Source organism: Sinocyclocheilus rhinocerous, unplaced genomic scaffold, assembly GCF_001515625.1.
Source record: "Sinocyclocheilus rhinocerous isolate Xijiao unplaced genomic scaffold, SAMN03320098_v1.1 scaffold1427, whole genome shotgun sequence".
NCBI lineage: Eukaryota > Metazoa > Chordata > Actinopteri > Cypriniformes > Cyprinidae > Sinocyclocheilus > Sinocyclocheilus rhinocerous.
The window spans coordinates 166,647-184,303 of record NW_015632469.1 but is presented as its reverse complement, the minus strand read 5'-3'; the positions used below and the strand labels follow the sequence as shown (position 1 = coordinate 184,303).

Genomic DNA, 17,657 nt, shown 5'->3' with positions numbered 1-17,657 from the left:
TAACTAATTGCATTACTTCGTTACTTTTTATGGAGTAATGCAATATTGTAATGCATTACTTTCTATAAAAAGTAACTAATTGCATTACTTCGTTACTTTTTATGGAGTAATGCAATATTGTAATGCATTACTTTCTATAAAAAGTAACTAATTGCATTACTTCGTTACTTTTTATGGAGTAATGCAATATTGTAATGCATTACTTTCTATAAAAAGTAACTAATTGCATTACTTCGTTACTTTTTATGGAGTAATGCAATATTGTAATGCATTACTTTCTATAAAAAGTAACTAATTGCATTACTTCGTTACTTTTTATGGAGTAATGCAATATTGTAATGCATTACTTTCTATAAAAAGTAACTAATTGCATTACTTCGTTACTTTTTATGGAGTAATGCAATATTGTAATGCATTACTTTCTATAAAAAGTAACTAATTGCATTACTTCGTTACTTTTTATGGAGTAATGCAATATTGTAATGCATTACTTTCTATAAAAAGTAACTAATTGCATTACTTCGTTACTTTTTATGGAGTAATGCAATATTGTAATGCATTACTTTCTATAAAAAGTAACTAATTGCATTACTTCGTTACTTTTTATGGAGTAATGCAATATTGTAATGCATTACTTTCTATAAAAAGTAACTAATTGCATTACTTCGTTACTTTTTATGGAGTAATGCAATATTGTAATGCATTACTTTCTATAAAAAGTAACTAATTGCATTACTTCGTTACTTTTTATGGAGTAATGCAATATTGTAATGCATTACTTTCTATAAAAAGTAACTAACTGCTTTACTTAGTTACTTTTTATAGAAAGTAATGCATTACAATATTGCATTATTCCATAAAAAGTAACTAATTGCATTACTTAGTTACTTTTTATGGATAGTAATGCATTATGTTACTTTTGCATTACTTTTTCTCATTTGGGCTGGGCTTGCTTGTTTGTTTTTAATATAAAAAAGTTATATTTTTTGTACAGTGATGTTTTGTACAGTAGAAGGCGCAGCTCAAACAAACCTTTCAGCTGCTGCCATTCTTGCATTAAGAATAGGATGCAGGAAAAGAAAGTCAAAGTTCAGCAATGAAAAGGAAAGAAACATAAATGTTATGTTTATCTAAAGTCCTTTTTGCTTATTAGTATGTTTGAATTGGATCATCAAAGGTCAGCAGCAAAGACACTGGTTAATAAAATTGGATTTAATAAATAAAGGATATTAGTTATTTAACATATTTAATTATTTCAGGTTTGCATCATATTCTGACTTTGCAACTCGCTGTATTAATTTTGAGAAACACTGAATCTGTTTTTGTGCAGGTGAGATGAGTAAATGCATGTTCACATCTGGTGTAGAACCACAGTAACATCATGTTCACACAGCGCACACGTCTCTGCACTCACTCCTGATTTCTCTCAACATTTGGACAGGAGATCTATCAGTCAATCAATGGAAAAACAAAGTTTACAAAAGTAACTCAGATATTTTCTTGCAAATTAAAAAGTAATGTGTTACTTTACTAGTTACTTGAAAGAAGTAATCTGATTATGTAACTCGCGTTATCCTGGCGGTGGGAGGACATCAGACTGGACAGAGTATATCCGGCAGGGATAAGTTAAGCATTGCAGCTACACTGAAATGGTGCCTTGCATCAAGAGACTAGTTGATAAAGCATGAATGTTCAATGTTTTTTTTTTCAGCAGTTCAGTTTCAGTGCATGTCCTCAGTCATGGGTGCTGTTCCATAGTTGACATCATTCTTCTAAAAACTGTCACCAAAGCCACAAACAAAACAAGAGACACTCCCTTCAAATAGAGGAAGCAGATTTGCTCAAGTGCACAGTGACAGGAAACACAAAGCTTGGTTTCTAGATTGCATAAAGATGGGGTGAACTAATGGCCAAAATCAAGAAAGCATCTGGGGAGGATCTGAAACCACAAAATATAAGGACTACACCCAAGAGCAGCAGCTTCATTATTCAGAGTGAGTTTGTTTAGCTAACACTAAAGGAATACAACCTGAATGATTTTCAGAGGATCTTTGCTAATTACTAAATTTCAGTTAAGATAAAAAGCAAGAGAAAAGTGAAATAAGTAAGAGAAATAAAATATTTTCATCATTTAAATATGAATATAATCTAATCTCTCTCTCTATATATATATATATATTTTTTTTTAATATTTGTATTTTAAAAGTAGATTTAAGATTAATATTGTTATTATTTTGACCTCAAGACCCATTCACTTCAAAAAAGGACACTGCAAAAACTGTAATTTAAGGGACATCAAGGCAATATCGAGCAAATTCAAACATAGGGTGCACAAACAATTTGTGTGAGATTATAATATGCTTTCCCTTAATGTATAAAATATCCCATATCATCATGGGATGTGACATATGCCCTAAACTGAATGACTTTTCTACATCTGCGTGATTATGAAATAAAGTAAGAGAGATGCCGATGAAATGTTTGAACTGAAAATGGCAGAGTTTTTTTTTTTTTTTGTTGTACAGTGTAAATCAGGATCACAAGAAAACTACAGTGATAAACAAAATAAAAGGCTTGGTCTCGTAGGGCTTTTGTAGCCTGATGCTTGACTGCATGTTTTTGTTTTTAATTTTTTTTGCCATGATACCAAAGTGTTATTATTGTGGTTGTTAGGGTGTTAGAAGTGTTTTTGATGGTTTGAGTGCTTACTAGTCAAAGTCAAATGTCAGCTTCCAAGCGTCTAGGAAATTCTGCTCCCCTACGATGGGACATGCTAAAACAAGTCTGTTTTAAAACAATTTGGATTAATATTAAGTGTACTCACATATGCCTTAAAATACTGCTAGATTAGTTACTGAATCAATAACTGGGACACATTTGGTATCTATTTGTTTTGTGATAAAACTGGAACAGATTCACGGAAGAGTCAGAGAGATGCCAGTTTTCAGATTTTCAAGGGAATATTTTCACACAAAAATGAACATTTTCTGACCCTCAGGCCATCCAAAATGTAGATTTGTTTCCTCATCGGAACCGATTTGGAGAAATGTAGCATTGCATCACTTGCTCAGCAATGGATGCTCTGCAGTGAATGGGTGCCGTCAGAATGAGCGTCCAAACAGCTGATAAAAACATCACAATAATCCACAAGTAATCCACACCACTCCAGTCCATCAGTTAACATCTTGTGAAGCCAAAATCTGCGTGTTTGTAAGAAACAAATCTATCATAAAGACATTTTAACTTTAAACAGTTGTCCCCTCACATCAAAATCCACCCACATATTTGTTTTTGAACTGTTTTCACTTGTAAACGGTGCTTGCATATTATTCTCCTGATTCAGATGAGATGATTTTTTTCACTGGAGAAAGCATGGATTATGGATATTTTGGATCAGTGTGAAGTTAAAACATTTTTATGATAGATTTGTTTCTTACAAACACAGCTTTAGTCTTCTTCAGATGTTAACTGATGGACTGGAGTGGTGTAGATTACTTGTGGATTATTGTGATGTTTTTATCAGCTCTCATTCTGACGGCACCCATTCACTGCTTATAGGATCTATTGGTGAGCAAGTGATGCAATGCTTCATTTCTACAAATCTGATGAAGAAACAAACTCATCCACATCTTGGATGGTCTGAGGGTGAGTTGATTTTCAGCAAATTTTCATTTTTGAGTGAACTGTTCCTTTAAAAAAAAGGCTGAAATGGGGAGGATTCAGGCTGAAATATCTGAGACTGTAAGATTACTTAAATTGTGGTTTTCTTTAAGTAAGACAAGAGAGAGTGATTAAGCCTGACAGATCAAACTAAACTACAAGCATATATATCAGATATATATAAACTCAGTGACTAACAGACAAACATTATTATTTATTTGGGTCGGGAGACTGGGCTGTGGGCGCCTTGAATTGTAGGATATTCTCAGCTGGATTAATTCTGCTCCCAATTTCCTCTTTGTGATGTGTGAAATCTATTAATATCTATAAAAGGAATACTAAAAATATTCATTTGATACGTCAAATGAATGGCTGAAATGAATGAGCTGAAATTTCAATATTTAATGACAAATTTGACGATGTAGATAAAGTGTGAAACAAGGCCGAAATGTATCAGTCAGTGTGTAGTTTTCTTTTAAAACAATTTAATGACTTACTGTATAATGCAACCAGCCAAAACAATAATAAAGGCGTTCTAACCCTTTGTACCAGGAGAAGTGCCTTGGACTTTTTCTAATGTTTAGTGTAAAGCATCTTTGCCTTCAAGGTCTACATGTTCATGCCTTCCCTGGTAATCAAAGTCATCTCTTCTTGAAAAAGTCTGTTGATTGTGCCGTTTTCTACTGTTTGGACTACAGGAATGCTTTGGTATTGTAATTGACTGCTCATGACGTTTAGAAATATTTAATATATTATTGAAGATGAATTCATCCTAAATGTTGCTGACAAATAAAAAGAAGCCATAGGATCACATTTGCATCATCAGACAGCCCTGGTTATAGTTGAATGTGACTCTGCTGCCATCTGGCGTCAACTCCATCAACTACAATCAGCACCATGGCCAGCACCAGCACATGAAAGCGTTTGACGAAGCATCTATTATTTTAAATATCATTTCAGTATTAATAAATATTACGTATTGGCCTGCCTTATGCGGAGAAGCTTTGAGAGTTTTGTCTAATCAATTATTATACAAAATTTTTTTAATTAAAGTTAGCTAATGTTCCATGTCTATGGAAAGATTTGGTAGTAGTTCCAGTATCTAATGTTTATACAATGGTGTGATCATTCTTTTTTCAATATTAATGTTCTTAAATCAAAACAGATGTCCATTGATTGCCATTTTTTCCCTAGACAAAATATATATTTAAATATAAGCTGTAAACAGTGAAGCTGTTGTAAATGTGGATGTATTTTCTTGGACTGAGATAGGCTACAGTATGTGAAGGGCAAAATGCATTTTTAAATGCTTTTTAAAAATATATTTATATTTCCCAAATATTGTGTAAAAAAAAAAAATAGACAAAAAAAGGGCCAAAAGTTATGTGGGTAGAAAATATATTCATATAAATATATTTTTTAAACATTTTGGTAAATTTTATTTTTTGGCCATTTTTAATACACATTTTGAAATATATTTTAAAATATTTGGCCATTTGGGGATATTTGAGGAAATGCTGATGAGAAAAAGCTCTTCGTTGCATGTTGCACACTTTGTATTTGTAATATGGATTGTAAATGTTTGTTTTACTGAATTTGTGTTAACTTTTTGTTTGGAAAGAGTAAATTGGGTAATGTTGTCAAAATGAGCAATAAGATAGTGGGGGATCTTGACTAATATGACGCATGTGACAAGATAGTTAGCCAAGAAGACTAGTTAGTCCTTTCAGATACTAGTCCACTGAGTTTTGGTTGAGATGGGTATATTTGTAGCAATAGCCAACAATACATTGTATGGGTCAAAATTATCGATTTTTCTTTTATGCCAAAAATCATTAGGATATTAAGTAAAGATCATGTTCCATGAAGATATTTTGTAAATTTCCTACAGTAAATAAATCAAAACCTAATTTTTGATTAGTAATATGCATTGCTAAGAACTTCATTTGGACAACTTTAAAGGAGATTTTCTCAATATTTAGATTTTTTTGCACCCTCAGATTCCAGATTTTCAAATAGTTGTATCTCAGCCAAATATTGTTCTATCATAACAAACCATACATCAACGGATCTCAATTTAAAAAAAAAAAATGTTTTTTTAAATTTTTTATTTTATTGTAGTAAAAGTGTTGTAACCATGTTTTTTTTGGCGTATTGATGACCATTTGTATAACCACATTTTTACTACAAATACCTTGGTTAAACTATGGTTAGTCTAGCAAAACCAAGATTAATTTGTGGTTACCATGGTTTAACTACAGTAACCATGTTTTTTTGGTTTTATTTGTAGTAAAACATGGTTATTTTTCGTAAGGGCTTATATGGCTGGTTTTGTGGTCCAGGGTCACATTTAAAGCCACAGCAGTTAAATTTAATTCACATTTTAATTGTAATTCTGTTTGCAGCTACATATAATGCTAGTTTTGCCGCGTCGAGTCAAGCCACTCACGCGTTGACGTCAGAATTCTCTCCAGTGGAAGCGTTCTGGTTTCGTCGCGTCGCGTCGCGTCGCGTTCGATGGGTGTTGTTGTGATTGTGAAAGCAAGGGCTGTGCTGTATTTCTGTACACATGCTCTGAATCATAGCGCAGACCGAGCTCTTGACGTCAGCTGTGCGAGTCATCTCAGCGACCAATCAGATGCGAACAAGCAGGCGCCGCTGTCTGTGAACTGCCAACGCGTTATGAGCGGAATGACAAGCCAAGGCTGAACGCTGCCCAGGTAAGAAACCTTGATGCCAATAAACGGAGGAGAAAAAAAAAAATTAAATAGGCAAACAAATAAAAATAAAAACAACAGACGCAAGCCGATATAGGCTATTCCTTTACACCTACGTCTTCATTTTTATCCCAAAAAAGATGCGCTTGGCATGGGATGCTTTCCTGAGCCTCATCTATTCTTCATCTTCACTTGATGGAAGAGGGATGGAGAAACAAGCTCGTTCTGTGGTTGGTACCTTTGGTATCTTTGTTTGTCAAATATTTCACAATGAGATTTTCACTTTAATTAAGAGGCTCGATTATCACCTCAGTAGTGGTAGAAATGTCTGAATGAAGTATAACTCCTCATTTTCCATGCAGCAGAGGGCTAAAAATGGAATTTGTCTAAAAATAGCTCACTCCTCTTTTCAATATGCTATGAACTATGTTAACAGATCTGTGATGGATGTTGAAATCCGGTTTGCTTTTGTTGTGTAGCCTGGTATATTTTTGGTGATTTTTAAGTCACATTTATTTGTATAGCACTTTATACAATATAGATTGTTTTTAACATTAATAAACAGATAAATAACAGTGTTAATGTTATAATATTAATCGATTATGAAACCAAATCAATTACATCTATAAAGCAGCTCTATAGAGAACAATAGTGCCAATATTCAGCTTTAGTGTCAGTATTCAAGCCAGTTCAATGTTGATTTGATTCAGTTCAATAACATTTAGTATCATTATTAAGCTCAATTTTAATTAAAGCTATATTAGATCTATCTATCTGTCTATCTGTCTGTCTGTCGATCTATCTATCTATCTATCTATCTATCATCAGTGTTGTCAAATGATTAATCGCAATTAATCACATCCAAAATAAATTTTGATTGCATTTATATATTCCATTTTTATATATACATAATAAATAAACACAGTACACACACATCTATTATGTAAACACAAACTTTTATTTTGGATGCGATTAATCGCGATTAATCATTTGACAGCACTACTATCTATCTATCTATCTATCTATCTATCTATCTATCTATCATCCCTCCCATCTTGTTACCTCGTTATAGTTTAAGTTGATCCACCTGTGTCTCCCTCGTTAGCCTCCTCGTTTGGTTCCCATTTATTCTCCTTGTGTCTGTCATCCTGTGCTGATCCGTCATTTCTCATTGTGTGTGTTTCGTGTCTGCATGTGTGCAGCTTTAGGCCTGCCTGTCTGTTTTTCCCCTTCGGGGTGGTTTGAGTTTGTTTTTGTTTCATTTTTATTATTAAAATAAACAACCATTTCTCCTGCACTTGAGTCCTCGCTTCATCTCCCCGCACGCACCGTGACACTATCTATCTATCTATCCATCTATCCAGCCATCCATCCATCCATCCATCCATCTATCTATCTATCAATGATCACATGCACTCTTGTCTCTCTGACTCTCCTGTTTGTCTCATTTCCAGTGATTCACCCTCCTACTGTAGCGATGAGTAACCTGCTCCAAAACACTTCTCTTTTGAATTGGGATGTATTAGAAGGAAGAAACACATCGTCTGCCCCGTCCTGGGAGCCGGAGCCGGTGGCCGCGATCGTTAACCCGTGGGACGTGCTGCTGTGCGTGACGGGCACGCTCATGTCCTGCGAGAACGCAGTGGTGATCGCTCTGATCGCCTACACTCCCACCTTGAGAGCGCCTATGTTCGTCCTCATCGGGAGTCTAGCGTTTGCTGACCTTTTGGCCGGCCTGGGCCTGATCCTCAATTTCATCGTAACTTACATAATCGATTCGGGATTTGTCACGCTACTGTCAGCGGGGCTCCTCATCACAGCCTTCTCAGCATCTGTGCTCAACATCCTTGCGATAACAGTGAACCGTTACCTGTCGCTGTACAACGCATTAACGTACCACACCGAGGGCACGGTGACGTTCACTTATGTCACACTCATGCTGATGTGGGTCATGAGCACCACGCTCGGTTCGCTCCCCGTCCTGGGCTGGAACTGCTTGGAGGACGAGAGCACTTGTAGCATCTGTCCACCGGTGAACAAAAACAACGCCGCAGCTCTCGCCGTGTCCTTGCTCCTGATCTTCGCTCTCATTCTGCAGCTGTACCTTCAGATCTGCAAGATCGCGTTCCGGCACGCTCAGCAAATCGCCGTTCAGCGTCAGTTTATGACTACCTCGCACTCATCTTCCACCACGAAAGGGGTCTCCACCCTCACCACCATCCTGGGCACTTTCGCGTTCTGTTGGATCCCTCTCGCCATGTACTCGCTGGTGGCAGACAGCCGAACCCCTGTGATCTACACCTACGCTACGGCTCTTCCGGCCATCTGCCACTCCATCATTAACCCCATGATATATGCGTTCAGGAACCCTGAAATTCTCCGATCTTTAAGGATTGCTTGTTGCTGGTGCATGCCTTACAGTTTCACCATGCGACCCAGGACACCCAGCGATGTGTAGCGTCTTCAGATTAAAGCACAGTGTTGGTGGTGGCCTGTCTGTAAAGCACATGGCGCATATAATCCACATATTGTAATCCAGTGGAGTGGGTGAATATTTTTTGATTTGGCCGATTTGGTAGCACTTCATATCATTGTGTCCAAGTTACAGGTACAGTATGACATGTTACTATGATTAATTGGTAATTAGAATAATTTTATATAACATCAAGTTTAACTTCCTTACGTAAGGGACATGGTGATGGTGAAAAATGAGATTGGGAGGGAAAATTTTGGTGCTTTTGTGTTGCTCAACTTGGTTTGATCGCAAAACTTTCATATCAGAAATAATATGAGGTTGGAGGAAATATTTTGTTATATAATATTATATAATAATATTATATATTTTAATGTTTTTGCATTCTCTCACAAAAGCTTTTGCGTTCCCCCATGAAATGTTGTATTTGCTTGCAAAAGTTTCGCATATCCCAGAGAAATTTTGCGTTCGCTCTCAAGACTTTATGCGTTCCTCCGAGAAACTTTGTATGCTTGCAAAACTTTTATGACAGAAATAATATGGGGTGGAGAGAAAAACTATATTTGTTTTTTTGTTCTCTCGCAAGACTTTAACATTTCCCAGAGAAACTCTGCATTCACTCGCAAAACTTTTGTGTCTGCAATAATATGAGGTTGGAGGAAACACTATATTTGAATGTATTTGCATTCTCTTGCAAAACTTTGAGAATCCCCCGAGAAATTTTGCGTTCCCCTAGGAAATTTTGCATTTGCTCACAAAAGTTTTGCATATCCCTGAGAAATTTTGCATTCACTCGCAAGACTTTTACGTTCCCCCGAGAAACGTTGCATTATATGAAGTGGGAGGAAAAACTGTATTTCAATGTTTTGTGTTCTCTCACAAAGCTTTTGCGTTCTCCCCAGAAACGTTGCATTTGCTCGCAAAAGTTTTGCATATTCCCATGAAATTTTGCATGCACTTGCAAAATTTTGCGTTCTCTCGCAAGATTTTTACTTTCCACCGAGAAACTTTGTATGCTCGCAATATTATTAGGTGGAAAGAAAAACTATATTTCAATGTTTTTGCATTCTCTCGCGAGAGTTTAACATTCCTCCGATAAAACTTTGCATTCGCTCGCAAGAAGTTTGTCTAAAAATAATATTAGGTGGGGAAAAAAATGATTTCAATGTTTTTGCGTTCTCTTGCAAAGCTTTTGCATTCCCCCCATAAATTTAGCATTTGCTCGCAAAAGTTTTGCCTTCACTCATAAGACTTTTATGTTCCCCCAGGAAACATTGCGTTATATGAGGTGGGAGGAAAAACTGTATTTCAATGTTTTTGCATTCTCTCACAAAACGTTCGTGTTCCCCCAAGAAATTTTGTATTTGCTTGCAAAAGTTTTGCATAAAAAGTTGGCATTCACTCGCTCGCAAAACTTTCGTGATAGAAATAAGATGATTTTGGAGAAAAAAAAATGTCATTTCAGTGCTCTTGTGAGTGAATGAAAAGTTTCTCATGGAAATGTAATAGTTTTTGCGAGAGAATGCAAATGTTTTGCAAGAGAACTTAAAGTTTCTCAGGGGAACGCAATGATTTTGTGAGAGAACACAAACGCATAAAATGAAAATTTTTCCTCCCATCTCATATTTTCTTCCATCACCATGTCCCCGTATAGGGGCTCCGTACTGACTGGCAACAAAAACCCTGCAAGTTGCTTCACACCACAGTACAAATGTAGTGTAAAACAAAAAACTATCTATAATGGTTTAAGACACACTGTACATACTGACTGTACTGGGCAAATCATTTGTGGTTGTCAAGGGTGTTTCCAAGCCATTGAGTTGAGACACTGGCGTATGTTCCAGCACTCCCTTGTGACCCTACATAGAATAAAACAAATACAGAAAATGGAAGGATGAATGTACAATAAATTATGATTGTTGTTTGTATGCCAGATATACAGGATACCTAAAGTACTGTACAATGAACCAGTAAGCATAGTTACATGATGTATAACTACAATCTGCTACTGGTTATTAATACAACAAAATACTGGAATACAGAAAAACACCACTGCACTTCAGTTCACTACTATCAAAAGACAGCGTAATTACAAGCTGCTCCACCAAATAATTACACATTAAGTACATGTTGTACATTATACTCAGAATGTGAGCACACAGTAACAAGATTGACCTGCAATTTCTGAAGTGATGTTAGGTGGTATTGATATAAATGGATGTTTCTATTGGATTGGATTCCAACACAGATAATCAAATAGTAATGTGGTGTCCAAATACAAATAACATCATCATCATCAAAAGGGTATATATAGGCCTATAATTATCCAAATGTAGCATTGTTGTCTGTAAGCACTGTGGTATGCTTGCATTCTACAAATTTTCCCCTTAAAATGGTAACAGGTTTTAAAAAAATGTATTTCCACAGCTTGTCAATACTAATTTTTGCCATCAAACTAACCACTGTACAATACTCCATTGGTGTGCCATTCTGTTCCTGGATGTTCATGTTCAGGAACCCTAACAGTGATTCGTTTAGGATAGCAGAACATGTGTTAAACTAGACAATTATTAAAATATTAATGCATCATGTTTGGGTTTAAGTTCTCTACATTATTTCTAATATGCTGATATATATTGATGTGGTCTTCCAGGTGTATTGTCACAACACTACCATACGAACAGACATAGAGATAATCGTTTTCTGTAGTACACTATTGATTGCTTTCGCATTTCATCGATGCCGACATCAATCAAATGACCTAAACGGTGTTGTGTGAATGTGTGGTTCAGTATGCCTTATCTGCACTTGCTTTTAATGTTGCAAACGGTTTCGCAATCATTTTATATTTGTAAATGCAATGGTAAATAGAGAAGAGTTGTGTTTGTATTCACTGTCGTTTTCAGTAAGATGTGGGGCCCGCTATAAAAACATCAGTATTATCTACTAAAAGGGTGTCATAACGTGTAGTTCTGGGTTTGATGAGATGTCTGTTCACTGTCATCAGTTCACCCGAGACAACATCTTCTAGTAGAGGCAGCCAAAGAATCAAATTTGACATGTTGTATTTACTGAACTTGAATGAAATTACAGTGTTATTTAAAATATTATAGAATAAAATGTCTACATGTCTGAATGTACTGTGCGTTGATAAAAGTTTCACATGAGCAGCTGTGATAGTCTCAGACTTTAACTTTGTAAGACAGTTTAACATAAAATATTGGTCTTTGTACATGACAATGTCACATTACAATTATTTTCTGCGTAACATTTATATAGAAGTATATTTTTATACTTGATTATGTGTGTTGAGCAGGGCCCCATAAATATTATGTCACAGTGTCACTGATCTCTATCCAGCAATTCCTCCAGAAACCTGGCTGTTTCTTCATGTTTGGGATTTAGTACTAGCCCACTGCTTACTGCACACTGTTCTAGTGGTTCTCAACTTTTTTGAATTCAAGGCCCCCCTTTGTCCAAGACAATATTCAAATGCCCTTTTAGCTAAGCTTATGTGTATCTCTGATACTTCAGTTGTAATGATAATAAATGCATTTAAAAAGATCTCAGTGTAATGTTGTACGTTTTTCTTTTCTTTAGCATTTTAATTAAAGCAACGGACGGTATATAAGTTTTTATGTTTACCTTGAAATATCAGTTTCTTTTCCATGTCCCCCCCCCCAAACGTCTGTTCTGGGAGTTTGTAAGTCCGGTGAGCCGGTATGAAATTCTTGGAGGGCCCAGGCCCATCTCCAGAATCAAATCGCTGACGGTGCTTCTTAAATTACTGAGGGTGCTTTTATATATATATATGCTATTGATTTCGTTTGAGGGTGCTTAGCACCACCTTAGAACCAGGCCAGAGTTTAGCTCCAACCCTAATCAAACACCTGCCTGCAACTTTCTAGTGATCTTGAAGACATTGATTAGCTTGTTCAGGTGTGTTTGATTAGGGCTAGAGCTAAACTCTGCAGGATAGTGGCCCTCCAGGACCGAAGTTGCCCAGACCTGCTTTAAGACAACTGCACATGTACAGCCAGAGATGTATTATTGGGAGATGCCAAGCTTCATGATTTTACCATTGGAGAAAGCTTCACAGCCAACTAGGATCACGTGTTCCTTGATAAACAATCATATATTACAGCCTTGACATCATTGAATTTCTGAGTTGTGCGACAGTTAGTCGTTGTTTGAGGATACTAGACAGATGAATGAGAAGTGCAGTGATTGTCCGTGACTTTTCTTATAAAACAGTATGAGTTCGGCGTAAACTCTAAAAATGGATCCGTGCAAAATGAATATTTAAAACATGTTGAAGATTTACCGGATTAAATGATTAAATGACTGTTTTCCCACAAAAGCAGTTTATTCATCTTACTGAAGCCTCCCTGCTGAAAACATTCTAATGGTTTGCACTACAAAAACCATTACAAACATTACAAACCATCAACTATTAACCATTAAAAATGGTTTCCTGTAGTGTGCCACCAATAAAAGGCTACAAATTACCAGTAGAGAGACCAACAGGGACCATTACAGTTTCCATTAAAACTAATGCAATTCCCTTTAAAACCAGTTACACCATTACAAATTCTGTGATGGTTTCTATTGTTTTTTTTATTTCCGTAGGGCTGTCCTTGTCAGACTCTGTTCCATGTGTTGTGTGTGTCCTGCTCCCCATGTGCCTTCCCATGCCCTTATTTGATTAGTTTCCTGTTCCTCCCCTGATTAGTTTAGTTCATTTGTCCCAGGTGTTCCCCATGATGTGTCATTGCTCCCAGGTGTGTCTCGTGATCCCCTCCTCCTGTGTGTATTTAAAGTGTTCCCAGTCCCTACTTCTCTGTCCGCTGTTGTACGTCTTCGGGTAAAGGTCTTCCTGTGTTCGTCTCCCTTGGTTCCAATAAAGTCCTGTTAAAAGCATTCTCCAGCGTCTCCTCGTTCCTCGTGTGTGTGACAACGTGACAGTCCTCAACTGACATCCATTAAAAAAGACCTCTCGCTTGCTTCCCTCTGTACTGCAGCGTTGAGTTTCTTTTGCTAACCTTATGACAGTGATATATTTACTGTAACTACGACAGTGATATATTTATGACAACGAATTCCACACGCTTTAACTGCATGGGGCTCCAAAGTTGCAAAAATACACAGAACTACATACAGTTGCTTTAAGGTCATAATTCGTTTTAGATAAATTTGCTGAGGGCCTCTGGTTGAGAAGCACTGATGTGTACCGTTTAATATTTTTTGTGTGTGTGTGAAAGTACAGTTCCTGTGAAACAGGAACAGTATATATTATACAAATATAAGACACTCGTATGTTATCTTATTACACTGCATTGTTGTCCAATCACACAATGAGTCAAATATGGATATTGCTTCCAGTCCATTAGTCACGCTGTAAATTCTAGAGGAAGTTGAATTATTTTTCTAGCTTCAGCACACACACTTAACAGGAAACATCAGTGCTCTAAAAAGGTACATATAAATGTGCTAGAGAGTGAATGGCCCTATGTAACTCATTGACGTGGGGTAAACAGGTAGTGTGCATCTGTTGTTTGTCAGGGGTCTCCTCTCAGCATCCACTCTGCTCCGCAATGAGTCACTGGAGAGCTGGCGGAGATATAAGGGACAGATGGAGCCTCGCTGATGGAGGGGACAGTGACGTCATAGCCTAGGAGGGAAGCTGGAGATATAAACAAGATCCTGCCTGTCCCACCCTCTCTCTCTCATCTGACTGCTAATTTAACATGCTGCTGATAAAAATACACGTGGTCACTTCAAAGGCAATGCATTCGACGTGGTTTGCCTTGCCTTATTGAAAGCAAACTTATCCATATCTGGGACGTTCTGTGGCATGAGATTTCAGCGCAAGATTTCACGATTTCAAAAGCTGTCAGACCAAACGCTAGTAGTTTTACAATCTATAAATGTGCCTAAGCATGTGTTCTGCCATGTGCAGGTTAAGTAAGATGGAATGATTTATTACATGAAAATTTGCTTTGTTAAAGCACAGCTGACATCATGCTGTGAGGCACCAGATGGCCGCATAGCCGTAGTGTCTTGGCTACCATGGGAGCAAAATATTATTTTAGAAAAACAGAATTCAGAATTGTGCTCACCATGTTCAAAGAAGCATGCATTTTCAGCAGAGAGAAGAGTGTTTGCTTTTGTGTTCTTGAGGCTTAAATGCAGTGTGTAGAGATACGACGTACATTGCAATAGGCATATAAAGCAGCGGGGAACTCTGGTACTCAAAGACCTCCATTCATTAATTCAAAATCTTTAAGGATTACCTGAAAATGACTTGAAAATTGACTGACAATACAGGTTGCGGTCTTTAGTGTCTTTGTTAGTGTGCCCGGCTCTCAAGTCAGTTGACATTGGTTTAAATTCCACTTGGTGCAAGTAGGACCAGATATAATTGGTGCCGTGACCCGGATGGGAGTATGTGTAACTGGGGTTAGCTAGTAAGAGCGAAACCTCACTTCCCTGACCTCAAAACGTGCACTAACGAGCAGTGTTGGGGGTAACTCATTACAAGTAATGTGAGTTACGTAATCAGATTACTTTTTTCAAGTATCTTCTTCTGCATTCTACTGTACGGACTTAAATTTACATTTCCTTCAGCCTGAGGCTTATTCATTTCACTTTTGGTGTGAAGAGGCTTTTATATTTGCCAAAAATATAACTTTTTTATTTTAAAAACAAACAAGCAAGCCCTGTCCAGATTTAAAAAGTAACGCAAAAGTAACGTAACGCATTACTTTCCATAAAAAGTAACTAAGTAACGTAATTAGTAACTTTTTTATGGAGTAACGCAATATTGTAATGCATTACTTTTAAAAGTAACTTTCCCCAACACTGCTAACGAGTAACGACTAACATTAGCAGCTGCAGTCTTTAGCGCCCTTGTTAGCGCACCTAATTTGAATGCCAGTTGAAACCAGTTCAAATGTGTATGTAAACCAGTTGCATACACACCACATTGTTAGGTATATGTACGCTTTTTTAAATTATATACATGATCCTTCAGAAATCATTCTAATATGCTGATTTATTATCAGTGCTGCAGTTGCGCTGCTTAAAGGATTAGTTCACTTCCTGATCATTTACCCTCCCCCATATCATCCAAGATTTTCATGTCTTTCTTTCGTCAGTCAAAAAGTAGTGAAGGTTTTTGAGAAAAACATTTCAGGATTTTTCTCCATATAATGGAGTCACGCATGACCTTTCCACCATGACTACGTAATGTGTGAAGTCGAGCTAGTGCAAGACGAGCATTTGTGGTTAAAAAGTATATAATTTTTTTTTGTTTAAATGACCGATCATTTTGCTAGATAAGACCCTTATTCCTTGGCTGGGGTCGTGTAGAGCTCTTTGAAGCTGCACTGAAACTGCAATTTGGACCTTCAACCCATTGGCTCCCATTGAAGGCCACTATATTGAGAAAAATCCTGGAATGCTTTCCTCATAAACCTTCATTTCTTTGTGAATGAAGAAAGAAAGACATGAACATCTTGGATGACATGGGGGAGAGTAAATGGTCAGGACATTTTTATTCTGGAAGTGAACTAATCCTTTAATATTTTTTGGGACCTGTGATACTTTTTACAGGATTCTTTGATGAGCAGCAAATCAGCATATTAGAATGATTTCTGAAGATCATGTGACACTGAAGACTGGAGTAATTATGCTGAAAGTTCAGCTGCGCATCACAGCAATAAATTACATTTGACAATATATTCAAATAGCAAACAGCTATTTGAATTGTAATAATATTTCACATTATTTCAGTTTTACTGTATTTTTGATTAAATAAATACAACCTTGGTAAACAGAAAATACTTATTTAAAAAATGTTAAAAATCTTAATGATTCCAAACTTTTGACCAGGAGTGTAATATATATGTGACCCTGGAGCACAAAAGCAGTCATAAATCGCTGGAGTATATTTGTAGCAATAACCAAAAATACATTGTATGGGTCAAAATTATCGATTTTTCTTTTATGCCAAAAGTCATTAGGATATTAAGTAAAGATCATGTTCCATGAAGGTATTTTGTAAATTTCCTAGGATAAATATATCAAAACTTCATTTTTGATTAGTAATGTGCATTGCTAAGAACTTCATTCGCACAACTTTAAAGATGATTTTCTCTATATTTAGATTTTTTTGCACCCTCAGATTCCAGATTTTCAAATAGTTGTATCTCAGCCAAATATTGCCACTTATGACTGGTTTTGTGGTCCAGGGTCACACACACACATATATATATATACAGTATATATATGAAGAGTTCAGATGCAAAAGCCGAAAAAGTGCCGTCTGAAATTTTCATCTAAAACGAGCATTTTTATCAGGCTCCTATGTTTAGGTTAAGTAACTTTACTCTAATGGCAATGTATAGGTCCTTTTCTATGCAATTAAAGTGAAATAACTGAACATAAATATAGGAGAGTGATTAAAAATGCTGATTTTAGAAGAAAATTTCAGACGGCATTTAGATAGAGGCTTTTGCATCTGAACTCTTCATATACAGTTTTTTTCTTTTTTTTTGAGTACATGTGTAAATAGCCTAATTAATAAAAAAAGCACATGGAACACAACATGCTTCATTCAACCCATTATGCTGAACACTCTGAATTCTGTTCTCTGCACACTGACCTCTGCGGATGGCAGCCAGCAGGTCGCTCCGGGCATCGCTCATGGGGATGAGAGGCACCTGGCCCTTCCTGGGAAGAGTAGACTCTCCAGACGGGTGTGTTACTCGGGACAGGGACGGGGCGTGGGTGGGGGGTCCTGGTGG

The 17,657-nt window shown here is 36.7% G+C and overlaps 1 protein-coding gene and 1 pseudogene across 2 annotated transcripts; one reads left to right on the top strand and one right to left on the bottom strand.

Moving 5' to 3' along the window:
- Positions 1-6,348: 6,348 nt before the first annotated feature.
- On the top strand, positions 6,349-9,154 carry LOC107742463 (G-protein coupled receptor 12-like). 2 transcript variants are annotated; one of them, XM_016555428.1, is made up of 3 exons: positions 6,349-6,380; positions 6,518-6,607; positions 7,832-9,154. In XM_016555428.1, the coding sequence occupies exon 3, from the start codon at positions 7,855-7,857 to the stop codon at positions 8,833-8,835; it is 981 nt and encodes a 326-aa protein (XP_016410914.1). In that variant the 5' UTR covers positions 6,349-6,380; positions 6,518-6,607; positions 7,832-7,854; the 3' UTR covers positions 8,836-9,154. The 2 variants fall into 2 exon arrangements, with proteins under 2 accessions (XP_016410914.1, XP_016410915.1); XM_016555429.1 differs by lacking the exon at positions 6,349-6,380 and having other exon boundaries at positions 6,494-6,607.
- A 1,441-nt stretch (positions 9,155-10,595) lies between these two features.
- Positions 10,596-17,657, bottom strand: part of LOC107742445 (wiskott-Aldrich syndrome protein family member 3-like) — a 26,020-nt pseudogene continuing 18,958 nt past the window's right edge.